General features: G+C 48.3%; 6 protein-coding genes across 6 annotated transcripts; 5 read left to right on the forward strand and 1 right to left on the reverse strand.

Moving 5' to 3' along the window:
• Nucleotides 1-134: 134 nt before the first annotated feature.
• Nucleotides 135-1,666, forward strand: ARB_07442 (uncharacterized protein; the record flags this gene model as incomplete). The annotated part of the gene is made up of 5 exons (XM_003014091.1): nt 135-145; nt 275-326; nt 462-678; nt 820-1,185; nt 1,221-1,666. 5 exons carry the CDS (start codon nt 135-137, stop codon nt 1,664-1,666), a joined length of 1,092 nt encoding a protein of 363 aa, XP_003014137.1.
• Nucleotides 1,667-2,946: 1,280 nt separating this feature from the next.
• ARB_07443 (alpha,alpha-trehalose-phosphate synthase subunit, putative) lies at nt 2,947-4,781 on the forward strand (the record flags this gene model as incomplete). The annotated part of the gene is made up of 5 exons (XM_003014092.1): nt 2,947-3,244; nt 3,376-3,729; nt 3,890-4,183; nt 4,245-4,584; nt 4,646-4,781. 5 exons carry the CDS (start codon nt 2,947-2,949, stop codon nt 4,779-4,781), a joined length of 1,422 nt encoding a protein of 473 aa, XP_003014138.1.
• A 946-nt stretch (nt 4,782-5,727) lies between these two features.
• ARB_07444 (uncharacterized protein) lies at nt 5,728-6,237 on the reverse strand (the record flags this gene model as incomplete). Its single annotated transcript, XM_003014093.1, has 1 exon — nt 5,728-6,237. One exon carries the CDS (start codon nt 6,235-6,237, stop codon nt 5,728-5,730), a length of 510 nt encoding a protein of 169 aa, XP_003014139.1.
• Nucleotides 6,238-7,068: 831 nt separating this feature from the next.
• Nucleotides 7,069-8,043, forward strand: ARB_07445 (uncharacterized protein; the record flags this gene model as incomplete). The annotated part of the gene is made up of 2 exons (XM_003014094.1): nt 7,069-7,260; nt 7,315-8,043. 2 exons carry the CDS (start codon nt 7,069-7,071, stop codon nt 8,041-8,043), a joined length of 921 nt encoding a protein of 306 aa, XP_003014140.1.
• Nucleotides 8,044-9,310: 1,267 nt separating this feature from the next.
• ARB_07446 (uncharacterized protein) lies at nt 9,311-9,862 on the forward strand (the record flags this gene model as incomplete). Its single annotated transcript, XM_003014095.1, has 1 exon — nt 9,311-9,862. The coding sequence occupies one exon, from the start codon at nt 9,311-9,313 to the stop codon at nt 9,860-9,862; it is 552 nt and encodes a 183-aa protein (XP_003014141.1).
• A 3,522-nt stretch (nt 9,863-13,384) lies between these two features.
• On the forward strand, nt 13,385-15,464 carry ARB_07447 (uncharacterized protein; the record flags this gene model as incomplete). Its single annotated transcript, XM_003014096.1, has 3 exons — nt 13,385-13,740; nt 13,810-15,079; nt 15,147-15,464. 3 exons carry the CDS (start codon nt 13,385-13,387, stop codon nt 15,462-15,464), a joined length of 1,944 nt encoding a protein of 647 aa, XP_003014142.1.
• Between the last annotated feature and the right edge of the window lie 512 nt (nt 15,465-15,976).

Genomic DNA, 15,976 nt, shown 5'->3' on the forward strand with positions numbered 1-15,976 from the left:
TTACCGCACTTCTTCGTTCTTCTTCGCCTATCGGTTCTATGTGGTCTATTTTTGTCTCTTTTTTCCTATGTACTAAATACACCCCCTTGCGCCTCTTTTGTCGAGCTGATGCTTTTGTTCATGTCCCATTGATGATGAAGTGGAGGTAATCACCAGCAGTTGCACATTGGCTGTATTTTCATTTTGCCAACTTGCTTGTCCTACCTTATCTCAAAAGCCAAAGATCATGTTGCTTGCCTGCATGTGTATATATACTACTTGAATAATCATTCAGGTTTCTTTTTTCATCCAATTTTTTTCATCCAATTCTTCAACTCTTCGACTCCGTTCGTCTGAACTCGAGCGCTTACTAAGTACGGTAATTCAGCCGAGGTAAAAGTGTTATTGAAGCCGCTTCAGCCCCCAGCGTTGGGAGAAACCACAAAAGGATTATGATAGACGAATATCCGGACTTACACTAGGTATATATCAAGAGAACAAGTTTCCATCTATCTATTCCATCTGCTAAGATATATATATATACCCCTGAAATCGGCAAGCAGGATACCCATTTATCATATCTGCTGGGGAGAACACGCACGCTTACACTGGCTAATGGCAACGCAACTGGTGCCCCTCGCAGAGGTAGAGAGGCTCAGTGCCTCTGTGATAAGGATTCTAGGGGGAAATCCTGGCAAGGTACGTCTGTCCACTCGCCAATAGTTGGTGCCAGTAGAGTAACCCGTTTCCCCAGTTCACACTCCAAGGTATGCACGCCCGTCTTGCCGTCACAGTGATGCATGGTGCAGAAAAAACCAACAACAAACACTGCGTAACCAGGAACAAATACCTATCTACTTGGCCGTGGAGCTAAACGCCTCCTCATCGATACGGGGGAAGGCAAGCCGTCGTGGTCAGTGGCGTTGCAGCAAACACTCACCAGTGAACGGGCCACTATTTCCCACGCTCTGCTAACACATTGGCACCACGATCATGTCGGGGGTGTACGGGACTTGAGACGGATATGCCCTGATGTGCAGGTGTATAAGCATGATCCAGAGAAAGACGAGGAGCAATGCGGTATTGAAGATGGGCAGGTGTTTAGTGTGGTGGGAGCAACAGTGAAGGCACTGCATACGCCTGGGCACACGAGAGACCACATTGTGTTTTTGATGGAGGAGGAGGAAGCCATGTTTACCGGTGATAGTGAGTATAGCTGTCTTTGCTACACGATTACGTAGCTGACCTGCTTTGTCTACTTGAAGATGTCCTGGGCCAGGGAACGGCGGTCTTTGAAGAGTTAAAGACATATATGGCCAGCCTGGAGAAGATGGGAGGTAAAGCCAGTGTTAATGCCAGAGGATACCCTGGCCACGGCCCGGTGATTGAGAACTGCAAGTCTAAGATAGCAGAGTACATCCGGCACCGGCAGCAGAGGGAAGACGAGATTCTGCGGGTGTTAAAGTACGGTTCGCTCGATAGCAGCCAGCCCGGTGACACGAAACCTTCCGGCTGGACCCCCATTGAGCTGGTCAAAGTTATCTATGCTGCAGTGCCGGAGAGCTTGCATCTTCCTGCTTCGCATGGAGTGATACAGGTCCTGAACAAACTGGAGCACGAAGGAAAAGTGACCACCGATGAACAAACGGGCCGATGGTCTTGTAGCAGTAAAACAGCGGCCTTGTGAGACGAATTGGACCATCACTAGCTAGCTAGCTAGCTATCAACCCATCTCAATGTATATATGTATCAGTGGCGGCGGGCATTGCGAGCCTGTTGCTTCACGTCTAACCATGGAATCAAAAAAATCCCCAGGTGGCAAGCAAGCGCCTGTTTCCGTCAACAAATAAATAGCCGCATCTCGAACCCCCAAGTGAAACCAACCATCCCGTTGCCTCCGAGGCGCCCTGCCTGTCACTCACGTAGCACTGGGGATAGCAAGCAAGCAAGCAGTGCTGATGCAACTGCTATTTAGGCGTAGAGAGCAAACCCAGCAGCAAACCCGCAGACTTTTTCTTGCTGTATCTAGTTATACGAGCAATTTGAGCGGAGCAAATAAATGGTGCAAGTCTGACTCCCGGGCTGATTTCCAGCGCTGCAGAAGGACTGTTCAAGCTCATCGGAATGCGCCGTAGCGAGGACCGTCAGATATCGAGCAGTTGGCTCCGTGGTGACGCTGATGCCGGTGACGCTGGTGTCCCTGCATATATATGTATCTAAACCACCAGCCTTTGCCTCCGCTGCCGGGCTAGAACCAGCTAGCTCTGCTGCTGCCTCGCATACTGCGCCTATCGTTGACCTATATCAGCCTCAAAAGGAGCTTCGTCGGCCGTCGTCTGCCTCGTCGTCGTGTCGTCCGGACGTCCTGCTCGCCGGCATCAGTAGTTATCTAGCTGGCCTGCTTCGTAGACGAGCTCGCTACTGCGGCACCGTCCCAGCCCAGGACCATCTCCAGCTCCAGCCAGCCCGTCTGTCCCGTCCCTCTTACGCCTGCTCGTCCTCGCCGCCGTCGTTCCTCGAGCTCTGTCTCGCCGTCCTGCTGCCCGCCAAGCTGGTGGCGTCACTGAAGTTGCTTCTTCTTCTTCCCTGCTTCGTCCCCGCCGGCTCTTATTTTTAGCTCCCCCGGAGGTGGCTCGTCTGCTCGCCCTGTTCCGGGCCGTGACGTGAGAAGAAGACAAGCAAGCTCTCCCTGACGAGAGAAGAGCGCCGTCTGCCCGCCTGCCCGCCGTCGTCCTGCTTCCCCCATGCGTTGACACGACCCTCGAAACCCCGTTGAGTGCGCCCAAGCATCGCCCGCTTCGACCGTTCTGCTCTGCCCCCGTCTCCGTCGCTGCCCGTCGGCCCTGGACCTCGCCCTGCCCGCCGGAAAGTGCAAGGTATCGCGTGAACAGATACATCCACAGCAACTTCTTCACCAGCCCACCCCCCACGCTCCCAAGTCCGCCCACAGCACAACCACACACAGCCATGCCGGCAATAGAGAGCGGCGCGGAGTCGAGGCTGCTGCTGGTCTCAAATCGGCTGCCCATCACCATCTCCCGCTCTAGCCAGGGCAAATATGAGTCCTCCATGTCCTCGGGGGGTCTCGTGAGCGGTCTCAGCGGCCTGTCCAAGACAACGAAGTTTCAGTGGTATGGGTGGCCGGGCCTGGAGGTGCCGTTCGACGAGGTCGATATATTCAAGAAGAAGCTGAAGGAGGACTATAATGCTGTTCCGGTCTTTATCGACAACGATCTGGCAGATAGACACTACAACGGCTTCTCCAGTGCGTAAAAAGCTCTCGTCGTTCTTATTTCTCTTCTTTTTTACCATGGCCCCCTTTTTTTTTTATTTAGAATATTGCCTTAGAACTGGTAGCGAACTATGTGCTGACAAGTCGATTGCGGGGTGATATAGACTCGATATTATGGCCTCTTTTCCACTATCACCCGGGAGATATTACCTTCGACGAGTCTGCGTGGGAGGCGTACCAGGAAGCAAACCGACTGTTCGCCCAGGCAATCGCGAGAGATGTCAAGGACGGTGACCTGGTGTGGGTACATGACTACCACCTGATGCTTCTACCTTCAATGTTGCGGGAAGAGATTGGAGATAGCAAGAAGGATGTCAAGATCGGCTTCTTCCTACATACGCCGTTTCCAAGTAGCGAGATATATCGAATCTTGCCTGTCAGGAACGAGCTCTTGCTCGGAGTCCTTCACTGTGATCTCATAGGCTTCCACACATACGACTACGCCCGTCACTTCCTAAGTAGTTGCTCGCGAATACTGTTAGTCATTTCTTCTTATACTTCTTCGCAGCTTGACTGTTACTTGCTAACTATTATATGTCAGGGGTCTACCGACCACACCTAACGGAGTAGAGTTCCTTGGGAAGATTGTAACGGTCGGAGCATTCCCAATCGGTATAGATCCCGAAAAGTTCACAGAGGGACTAAAGCGGGAAAAAGTACAGAAGCGGATAGCTGCGCTTCAGCAAAAGTTTCAGGGTGTCAAGTTGATGGTTGGCGTGGACAGGCTAGACTACATCAAGGGAGTGCCCCAGAAGCTTCATGCCTTTGAAGTGTTTTTAACCGACCATCCGGAGTGGATTGGAAAGGTTGTACTGGTTCAAGTTGCTGTCCCAAGTAGGCAGGATGTTGAGGAGTACCAGAACCTCAGAGCCGTCGTAAACGAGCTCGTAGGGCGGATAAACGGGAGATTTGGTACGTACTCAAAAGTTACTGCTGGCTACCAAACCGCTGCCTAACCAACGAATACTTCTAGGAACTGTCGAGTTTATGCCAATACACTTCTTGCATAAATCAGTCAACTTTGACGAGCTCATTGCTTTATATGCTGTCTCTGATGTGTGCATCGTTTCCTCAACTAGAGATGGAATGAACCTTGTATCATACGAATACATTGCTACTCAGCGGGATCGCAATGGTGTACTCATTCTATCAGAATTTGCCGGTGCTGCCCAAAGCCTTAATGGCAGCCTGATAATCAACCCCTGGAATACCGAGGAGCTGGCTGCAGCTTACAAAGAAGCCGTCACCATGAGCCCGGAGAAGCGGAAGCTGAACTATACCAAGTTGGAGAGATATATTAACAAGTACACCAGGTTCGTATAGTCAACCACCAATTACTCTTACAGATTGTAAAAGCTAATATGGCTCTGATAGTGCATTCTGGGGTCACTCATTTGTATCCGAACTAACAAGGTTGCCTAACTGTGCTGAGAAGAAGGTCCATTTCTCTCAAGCCACTATAGAAGACAATAAGGCCATACATATGGTCCCCCACACAGAGCTACAGTGACGGAAGTTATCCCTAACTCTCCTTTGGAGCTGGAGCTGGTCTGTGTATTGCAACATAGGAAACACACCGTGCTCCAACCTCGAGATCCAATACCACACTAAATCCCTGCTCTATTATTTCTTCTTGATATCCGCGATACAAAATGCTACACCTCCTTTATCTTTCAATACTCCCCATGACCCCCCCACTCTTAAGTTATGAAACAATGGCAGATACTCAAGCAAGCATACTCTTGGTACTAACCCATCAAATCACCCAGAGTTTCATCGACAGGCAGATCTCTTACACCTCTACACTTCCTTTGTTCCTTGTACGGCACCCTTGCTGTTTGTTTCCTTGTATTATCATTATTGACGGAGCTGGGAGGTTGAGGGTTTTTAAAGACGTATGGCAGCCAGGAGGTGGGTTGGTTGGCTTAAATGGCGTCAGGGAGAAGAATAAAAGGAAGCTATAGCATTTACTTGTTTACTTAGCTTCAGCCGGTGGCTACAGATGAATATTTACCAATGAAGTCAGTTAATACTTAAAGCCAGTTAATAATTGATAGGTACCTGAGACCACCGATATAAGCTAGGAGCTGATAATAATAAGGACCCTATCATTATAATAGTGACGGGGGTCGCTAGGTATTGAGCGTAGAGGAGACTGAAGCATTAGCGTTATTATTCTTATTCACCAGACGATAGGCTGGCCCCGATGGACATTATAGATCCCATAAACCCCCCACCCAACGCTCAAGGTAGCTAGAACTGGAACAATGTGATAGGCTGCCGGGATTATTTTATCAGGCGCTATAACAATGCCTAGCGATAGAAGCGAAAGCACGAAGGTACCAGCGCCTAGAGCTGTCCATAAACCCATTGAGGCGGCTGCTATGAAGCTAAACCAGAGCAGTGTCAATTTATCATTTCCCCATATCTAGTATGTAAAATGGGAAAGGGAGAGCTTACAAGGTTATCGCCGTTAAAAAGGCAGCCATCCGTTCACCGCAGGCTGTTGCTATTGTTCGAATACTAGCGGCAGAGTCTGCCTTCTGATCAAGAACTGCAGTAAACATCTGCAAGCCGGCGCAGAAGAAGAAAATCCAAACACTCGGATTCGAGCCCTGTAAGCTAGTGCTTCCTTCACCATCCCTTAAACAAAAGCCGCTGGCCCAGATTGACCAATAGAGCGTTCCAGCACAAATTGAGTCCAGGAATGGCCGTCCTTTGAGTCGAATTGGAGGAGTGGTATATGCCCACGAAGCACCAAGGGCTATCAAAACGTAGGCCATGGTCTGAGGAATCTGGATAGACGCGGGTATTGCGAATAGAATGACACCGATTGTCGCAGCTTTGCAGGCCTTTAGGACAAAGGCATGATCTGCTTTCTCGACAAAGCGACCATCTAGCCAGGACTGACCCTTCCGAGGGTTTTTTATATCTGATTCATAGTCGTGGATATCACTTCCGCCCATTACGACTTTCCTAGTCAACTACGTGCCTGGGAGAACTTAACCATGACTAACATTTACTTACTTAGACACAGGGGTGCTGAGAAAGCAACAGCGAGCAGGGTCTCTGGGACAGACTGGGGGTATGAGCCTGCCTGTAAAAGTCCGATGAGATAGAATATCAAAGTTGTTGTCCAGTATGTTGGACGGCTCGCTCGAAATAGGAGCTTGAGCCTGCTAGGGAACGGCATCCCTGAGCCTTTCTGTTGGAAGATAGCTACTTTTTTGTGATAATAGCTGGCTATCCGCCGGGCCGATGTCCTGGAGGAAGCAGAAGAGTTTCATCAAGGGAAGGTCAAGATCGAGGTATCTCCGTGGAGGCCGCTGATATCATAAAACGAGTGGAAAAGATGTTGCTGTTGCCCAGTTGATAATCGAACTAGCTAACTAATTAGACTGCTAGTTTTGTGATGCGTATACATGCGAAATGGCGTGTAACCATACTTACGATCACCGCGGCCTCTAGCTCGCCTGATATGCTATATACCACAGGATTCCCAGGGCGGATACGTGTTCATGGAAGCGAGAAAGTTCGCTTCGAATCTATATCGTTATTTGATTGGTATATTTCTTGTTTGTTTTGCTGACCGTCCCCTACCATGAAATTGTACTATGGGCCGAGGACTCCACCATGGACGCCAGCTCGGGTGCCATCACCCGCAGCTTGATGGATCCACTATTTCGCTTTGGAACGTTCGGACAAATAAATACCACCGGCTGTCGTGGTCAACTTGACCTAGAAAAGCCAAACATACTCGCTTTTACTACCTGTCAGCCCAACTGCTATCTGTTAACATGCCATTGGCTCAGATACTACAGAACCAATGGAGTTCACAATTTGTTTTAAACCTACTGATGAATATTGCTCAACAGGGCCCTGTTCCCAAACATATTGCCATTATTGCAGATGGGAACAGACGATGGGCCAAATCTAGTGAGATTAATGTAAAAAGAGGCCATCAGATGGGGGCGAAGAATCTGGACGATGTAAAGTAATATTACCTACACCCTGCGTGAACATCGACTTATTTACTGCTTTAGATTTTGGATCTTTTCTTTGATACTGGCGTCGAATGCGTCACCGCATATCTATTCAGCATCGAGAACTTCAAGCGGCCAAAGGAGCAGGTGGACGATTTAATGGACATATCTGAGATTTGGGTACAAAAGTATTTATCTCGCTCTCCCAATAAACGCAAGATCCGGTTTCGGGTTCTCGGTCGCTTGGAACTGCTCCCCGAGAAAATCAGGAAACTTATTAAAAAGTTGGTCGAGAAGACCGCGGATTATGACGAGGGAACGCTCAACGTTTGTTTCTCCTATACATCTCGCGATGAAATGGCAAGAGCGATAGAAATGACAGTGCGAAACCATAACGACTCGCCAAAAAACGGGGAAAGGGGAAATATCACAGCCGAGACAATTGATAACAATATGGATATCTGCAATGATCCCCCTTTGGATGTTCTAATCCGGACGTCTGGCGTCTGCAGGCTAAGTGACTTTCTGCTCTGGCAGTGCCATAGAGATACTGTTATTGAAGTTCTCGACATACATTGGCCAGAGTTTAGGTACTGGCATCTGTTTCTGGCAGTGCTTGGATGGCAGAGGAAGAAAATGGCGACAGTGGATTTGTATGCAGGAGCAACAAGGGAGCTGAGAGCTTCGTGGGACTCGACATCAAACAGTCACCTCAAGTGGCTCACGTCCATCATCCTTGTTCTTATCCCAGCAGTATGGGGGTATCATATGGCATTCTATCCAAAGTAGTTCCTCCCTAGGCGAGAGAAGCTGCCCCGTTGCGTCAATTGATGTATCTTCGAGCCTGCAATAAAACTCCGTACTCCCTATTTCGTACCAAGTACGGAGTACGAGTTATTCATCGTAGACACCTTGTGCTGGGTAATAGTATCAGGTACTTTTTTTCCTCTTTTTCCTTCTTGTTGCCAAATTTTTCGTTTCTTTGCGCTTTAAAGCCAACCGCATGATCCTTGAAGCACATTATCTCTGTGAAGCTTACCGTATACATGTTTAGAGACCACTATGCTCAATAGTTCCAAGCCTGCCCAGAGCAAACCCGTTGACCTTCCGGTCGATCCGTCTATTTCGACGTGTGACATGTAGCATTTTATATCTCCTGTGACGATTCATCGGAATTTCTCCACAAATGATCGGCATAAGCTTGCCAACTAGGCCTAAAAAGGCTAGCTCCAAGCTCTGGCCACCTTGGCAGGAGAGCTTGGCTTGGCCTCAACCTTTTCTTCACGACAACAAACCGTTGGAAGGTTTTGAGTGCTGGTCAAGTTGTTGTTCTGCTCTAACAAACAACAAATTGTCTACGGAGTAGATGTCAACCATGTCCTGCTGTCAAGGGGGTACCGCAAACATAGAAATATCGAGGAAAGCGGATTCAGACCCCAATCGCCTAACCCGTATTCGGAGTCCTAGTTTGTGGGCTGGATGGGAAGATCATGCTGCAGAGTGCCTGTCCACTAAAAAAACGTTCTTGCCATTCGCGCTGTACTCTGCAGACCATATCAAAATTGATCTACCATCAGCCATAGAGGCACTGTCAAATAATAAGTAATTTTCCTCAATACGCGAAGGGGTAATTTACCCTTTAGGCGAATCCAGTAGAGTTGCGACTTCCCGCGTTTCCCGGGTGAGCAGTCCCCAAGAAAACAAAGATATCCCTGTCTCTAGTTTGTGGAACTGCAGGTTCCCCGCCAGTTGACTGAAGACGTTATGGGCGGCGATCATACTTCGCCGAACGGCTTGGATACAAATGATACCCCAGTGGGCTTGGAAGGAGGGCCGCGGATCTACTCAGGCTTCGGAAAAATTATTGGGAGAGACCGGAGCAAGATATATGAATAGGTATGATAAGGGTATAAATTGCTGTCCATTACCTCCAATTTGGACGTCAAGGCCTCAAATTCTCTTCTTATTCAACCAAGCTACTCTTCATCTACCAAATTGAACTGCCGAAGAATAAACCTCAACGCAGTCACAATCTTCTACCCAAGCTCTTATCAATATGCGTTTCGCCGTTTCAAGCATCCTCGCCATCGCAATGGCTGGTAGCACTGTCGTTGCTATTCCATCCCTCTCCTGCCTCAAGCTTCCCTCAGTCATCCAATCATTTGATGCTGCCAGAGTCGGAACCATTTTCCAGAAGGAATTCTGCGGCAGAGGATGCGACCTCATCCCCTCCAACTACGAGTCCCAGATCAAGCCATTCGTCACCAAATTCTTCGAAGATGAATGTGCCACCATGGGAGCCCCTACTCTCTCTCCATACTACATCAACATAATCGATGCCATGTTCCAGGGGGCACAAGAATGCTCCGGAGGAAAGTTCCGCGATGTCAACCTATGTGGCTCCGAGAATGAGGCGTTGGAGGAGGTGTTTGGATGCTTCCAGTCTAGCGCAGTCTCCGCTCTATGGGAAAAGAAGGCCAGCATCTTGCCCGTGCTTACCACCAACTGCGAAGAGCAGTACAAGTACTTCGCTGTTGACAACATCTACAACAACCGACTGCCCGCTTGCGCCCAGATGTTCGCTGCTGAGAACTGCAAGGCCGCATAAACTAGGTGTTAGGGTGATCAATGGCATGCGATTATTCTAAGAGGTTGGAATAGAAGGATGAACCCAGATCTGTTCTGACGAGTTGAAAATATGCATTACGTACTTACGATATCTGCCTTCATCTAGAAGGTTAGCAAAATAGAACGATTTAATAAATAATACTTCATCATTACTAAAGTAAGATCACCCTCGTACAGACAGACTATACTCCGTATTTTGATCAACAAATATAAGTAGCAAAAATGAAGGAACTGGAAGACGGTGAAACACGTGGAGTCTAACTTTGCGGATTTTAATGTTTGACTTGATTACCCTTGATGGAGAATACCAGACGCACCTCGTTTTTAAGCATTAAGCAGCGGTATAGCATTCCCTAAGTGGCATGGACACTACGTTTACCTATACCGAAACAGAGATAGAAATGAATGGTTCCTGGCTATTACCCCTAATTGACTAATTGTTTGCACGACCATCAGCACCGCAAATATAGAATTCTCCAGGTTCTTTTTCCAGCAGCCCTTTGGCCATTCGGCCATCTGGCCATGATCTATGCCACCCAACAAGCCTTGCTTCTATTCGATAACTATGGTAGAATCCCTCACAGATAGTTAATCGCGAGAGTTAGTACTAACCGTACATGCAGACCTCTCAATCAGCAATGCAAATAAGAAGCACTGGCTCCTTCTCTAGCCCTCTATCTAGAAAACACTCTAGGCAAGTCTCATGATGCTATGGATTGTCTAACTTGCATCTAGTAAGTGAGGGCAACGCATAATTATATGGGGTAGGAGCTTTGGTACTACATCCGCAGGAGCTCCATGAAGTCTCATCTTTTGCCTCGTCCTCTTCATCCTCACCACCGTCCCCGTAAAGAAACTCCTATCTATTGGGGATATTGGGTTATCGAGACTGAAGTCTGTGGCTTGTCTTCCCCATCTTTAGAGGTGGTATGGACAGGAAGGGACGACCTTGTTATGCACAGTGTATATAAGCCATATATCCCTAACTCAATCCACTTTTCAGCAAGCACCTGGTTTGCATATGTTTGATAATGATACACTGGATCCCAATTTTCCTGTTAATACTCAAGGTTAAATTGGTCAAGCTTAATAGTTAGCTAAACAGAGAAGCATTCTGACCGCAGCAACGAATTGAGCAAAGAGAACAAGTCCAAATGGGTCATCGTGCGACTCGGACATACTCCGCCGTAGCCGGCGATCGTAGTGGTGATTCCAGGGCTGCAGCTGATCGAGTGGGTTCTTTGAAATCCCCTGACTGGGCCATCATCTGTGTGTGTATCGGAGTGAGTTAGACAAAGAACATACAACAACCGGTCGACCTTGGGCAAGTTTCTATAGGCCGCTCAATGTTTACCTCGCCAATGTCCTATTTTTACAGCCTGTAATAATGTAGGTCTGCATTTTCATACTCACAGCTGAATCTAGATCTCCTGGACTGCTAGATGGTTACATGATCCTTGGGACGTGATAAAAGGACCGTTCCGTTGAAAACCTCACTAAGAAGGCTATATACTCCGTATACTGTATCCAAAGGCCATGGTCTATGCCAGCAGATTCGGTGACACTTCGGTACACCCCGCGTTATGTCAAATTAACCTGGATTTCCCCGCTGGCCGAGCTTTGCTTCGACACGGACAAAGAACCGGATGTCATATTGTTGGAAGGTCGTCCATTCATAAAAAAAAAAAAAAAAAAAAAAAAAAAAAAAAAGATTTACCCTAAACGAGCTTCTTCTTTGGGATGAACGCGGGTTTATCTCCGTGACATGGATATAGAGCAGCAATTTGCTCCATATATTGTCAAACGCCGAAGCGGTTGCTGAGATGCTGCCTGTTCCACCTGTCTAACTGCATAGAGTTAGGATAACCGGATATTAGGGAAGACTTTGTTGTGTATCGTTAGGCCACGAGGTGCGATAAAGTAGCTGGAATTTATCTCAGCATTATTTCCTCAGATCTATATTATTCATGAGACAGCCATAAACCCAGAGTATTAGTTATTAGCTAGTCGGTCGGTAGGGCTACCTGGTTACACGCCCAGTCAGCTGTATTCGCATGATATATCACAGGAGCAGAGTTAGGTACTTGCGCCTTCACCTAGAAGCCCATACTCACTTAGGTATACCGATATATTCGCCTCTTTACAAAACGTATCGTCGTCGTTGTCTATCGGAGGGAAACGTTGTCTCGGCGAGCGAGACATCAGACTCAAGTAGGGACACGTGACCATCTCAAGGAGACATCGAAGGGCGTCTTTTTTTTCATTTCAACTTCATCTGAAGAACAACAGTGAGCGCGAGGACAATTTACCTAACACTCGATGGGACCAGACCGTTGGAAAGCACTCAAGTACTCTGGGTCGAATCTGGGGTCCAAAGTCAGCCTGCTAGGACCGGAGAATGCCTTGTCAAACATCCCTGGCCGCTGGGCCACCAAAGCGCCGAGGTTGCACCTGGATGGTATGAAACCTCCCCTCCCGCACCAGTGGCGGGCAGTTACCAGCTAGAAAATAATAATGACCTTTTAATATCAAGAGAAATGACGACGTTACATTCCTAGCGCAGGGACGCCCCGCCACTCACGTTTTTGCTTGCCATTGTCGGCCAAATGCTGGACGAACATGGCGTGGGCAAAAACGCCCTAGAACTGACAGATGAGCAAATTGAATGGCCGCTCGGGCAAGGGGAATAATGATCAATAAAAATGAAAGACGACGAGCGAACCCTAGCCTCGTTGCGTGAGCTTCATGGCCACCCAGCCTGAGCAGAAGAATGAGCCGTCCGAATCGTTGTTACGCCAGGAATGCACGGTCGACCCAATCAACATGCTCTCTCCCCAGCTTCTTATGCACGCTTCTACTGTCCGCTCCTGCATCGCTGCCTTTGGCGCAGCTGTTGGGCTTGGGCGAGGTGTGAATGCAACCATGGATCGGCTCCACCCAAGAGAGCTTCTCTCGCGTCTCACGAGGGCAGGACGGGACCGTCTCTAAATCTGGGGTTGCCCGAGATCATCGCAAAGGAGTAAAAATTTAGTGAAAAATCCTGTCGGCCTTCGCCTATTCGTGCCGAACTGTCCCTGACTTGAGAATCTGCGCATTTCTACATAATTGCCGGCCGATCCCCAGGCAACTCCAACATAGTTACCATCATCTCGGCCCTGTGGCTTTTCTAATTTAAGTTGGGAGAGCTGGACCGCCACCGATACTCCGCACAAACTCTGCATCATCCCACACATCTGCCATAATTTTCCTTTCAATCTACGAAGTACGCGCGGGCAGTTTTCGCACTATAACGGCCGACAACATTCGTGTCAATTGATCTTGCATCGAGTCGTTGCATCTTGAGCTGAAGGGAGCTTGTGCATTCAACCTGCTTGCTCCCTTGCCAAAGCTGGAGGGCTGACGAGTTCAGGCACTTTTAACATCCTCCACGCCATCTCAAGAAAACACCAGACACTTTATAGGGCGGTCGGGAGGCACTATTTGACTAAGAGCAGGTGAAACTATGGAGAATCAACAAGATAAGAACCCCGTTGCGGACAGCTCGCCATCTCCAGAAACGCCAGGAGCGAATCCGCCGGCGCCAGCCTTAAACCCAGCGCATCAGCACCACGATGCACATCATGTCCATCAAGCTATGAATGATGAGAAGCCTGTCGAAGATGGAGCGGCTGCTGAGAGAGGGACTTCCAATACCAGTGACAGAATAGTGAGCTCGACCGAAAAGCCTGTCGTCGGAACCACGGGGGACGTTGAAAGCGCACAAAATTCCTCAGAGGGTGGCAGGCGTACATTAAGGTCGCGATACAAGAAGGAGATTCGCCTTGCGCTAAATATAGGGATCTGGCTAATTTTCACAGGGTGAGTTGCTTTGTCTCTTGCTGACATGCTGGGCTATCTCGTTTATCGTGGGAGCGAGTTTGTATGAAGTTTTGCTGACGATGAGTGGTTCAGCTGGTGGATTGCCGGTCTAATCCTTCGTCGCAAGGAACTCGGATGGGTTGTCCCATTCCTTGTCTATCTCGGCGTCACTCTCAGGGTCATTTTCAACTATGTACCCATCTCCATAGTGACCAAACCAATATACTGGTTATGGTCGCGTACCGCACAACCTGCCGCCAACATGATCCCTCAGAAGATGCAAACGCCTCTTGCTGCTGCCTTCGTCGTATGTGTGATCATCATCGGTGCATTTGTGTCCGAAGAGTCTCAGGATAACACTCGTGAAAATCGAGCAATTAGCTTGTTTGGCCTTGCTTTACTCCTGCTCTGCCTATGGATTACATCTAAGAACAGAAAGAAGATTGTATGGCGGACAGTTATTGTTGGAATGCTTGTGCAATTCGTCATCGCTATCTTTGTTCTCCGAACCACGGTCGGATATGATATCTTCCACTTCATCTCTCAACGTGCGACTGATCTACTGGGATTCGCGTCACTTGGTACCCAATTTCTTACCACCCCGGATGTTGTGAAGATAAAATGGTTTTTGGCCAATGTGGTGCCTGCCATTATTTTCTTCGTATCCCTGGTTCAGCTGCTCTACTACGTTGGTTTCATACAGTGGTTTGTTGCCAAATTCGCGTCATTCTTCTTCTGGGCCATGCGTGTTTCTGGAGCAGAAGCTGTTGTTGCCGCAGCATCACCGTTCATCGGCCAAGGAGAGTCGATCATGCTTATCCGACCGTTTATCAATTACCTCACCATGGCTGAAATTCATCAAGTCATGTGCTCTGGTTTCGCAACAATTGCTGGAAGTGTATTGATTGCTTATGTTGGAATAGGAGTTAATCCTCAGGCTTTGATCTCGTCTTGTGTTATGAGTATTCCTGCGTCTCTGGCAGTTTCGAAAATGAGATATCCCGAAACTGAAGAAACTCTCACTGCTGGCCGGGTGGTTGTCCCAGAAGATGACGAACACAAAGCAAAAAACGCACTTCACGCATTTGCAACTGGCGCCTGGCTGGGTCTCAAGATCGGCAGTATGATAGCTGCCACTCTCTTGTGCATCATTTCTTTAATCGGTCTCATCAACGGCCTTCTTACCTGGTGGGGTCGCTATTTGACAATCGAAGGGCCAGACCTTACCCTGGAGCTTATCCTGGGCTACCTCTGTTACCCAATTGCCTTCCTTTTAGGCGTCCCGCGAACCGGCGATCTCTACAAAGTCGCCCAGCTTATTGGTCTCAAGCTTATCGCGGTAAGTTATAACTAATGGTTATCCCACTCCCCGTACCAGCTTCATTCTCTCATACCAGTATTTATAGAATGAATTTGTGGCCTATACTGCCCTTCAGCAAGATCCTAATTACGCCGATCTCTCGCCTCGCTCTCGACTAATCGCTACATATGCTCTTTGTGGGTTTGCGAACATCGGATCCCTTGGTAATCAAATAGGTGTCTTGGCCCAATTGGCTCCGAGCCGTATTGGAGACGTGTCACAGGTTGCACTGAGCGCCATGTTGACAGGAGCATTGAGCACATTCACCAGTGCCAGCATCGCTGGACTCCTAGTTACCGACCAACAGCAGTTCTTTAAACCAAAGGACATGGCCATGGGAATGAACTCGACCATGGCAATGTGAATATGAGCCTGTTAGCTAACTGGACCCGGCGTTCATAGCTTCAACTATCTACTTATATGTTTACGTGGCTTTTAATTTCTCCTCTCAACAAACTCCAATATCCAAGAGAACACGATATTACTTGTCGTAGTTCACGCCACGGCCAAGCTAGGGCCATTAGAGCCTTGCTTTTCATATATTATGATATGCACAGTTCATGTCTGTAAATAGTTATACATCACGAGGGCCCGTATATAATTCCTATTTATAGGGCTGACCGCCTGGCTTTCTCTTTCTTCCCTTGCCTTCTCTCCTGCATCAGGGGGCACGGGCTTCAAAACGAGGAAAAAAGATTACATTCGTGTCGAGAACCGTGCTAACTGATACCCTGGTCCGTTTATACGACATTGCCTTCAAAGCTTACGGGTCTTTCAAGAAGGTACTCGAGTATTGGCTAACATCGCATAAGAAATCATGAGTTGAACTCGAGAGATACCACGGTTAGGTGTGGCTTTTGTCAGCCGCCGCCACGA

Source organism: Trichophyton benhamiae (assembly GCF_000151125.1).
Source record: "Trichophyton benhamiae CBS 112371 chromosome Unknown Abenha-F-W-01a06.fp72, whole genome shotgun sequence".
Taxonomy (NCBI): Eukaryota; Fungi; Ascomycota; class Eurotiomycetes; order Onygenales; family Arthrodermataceae; genus Trichophyton; species Trichophyton benhamiae.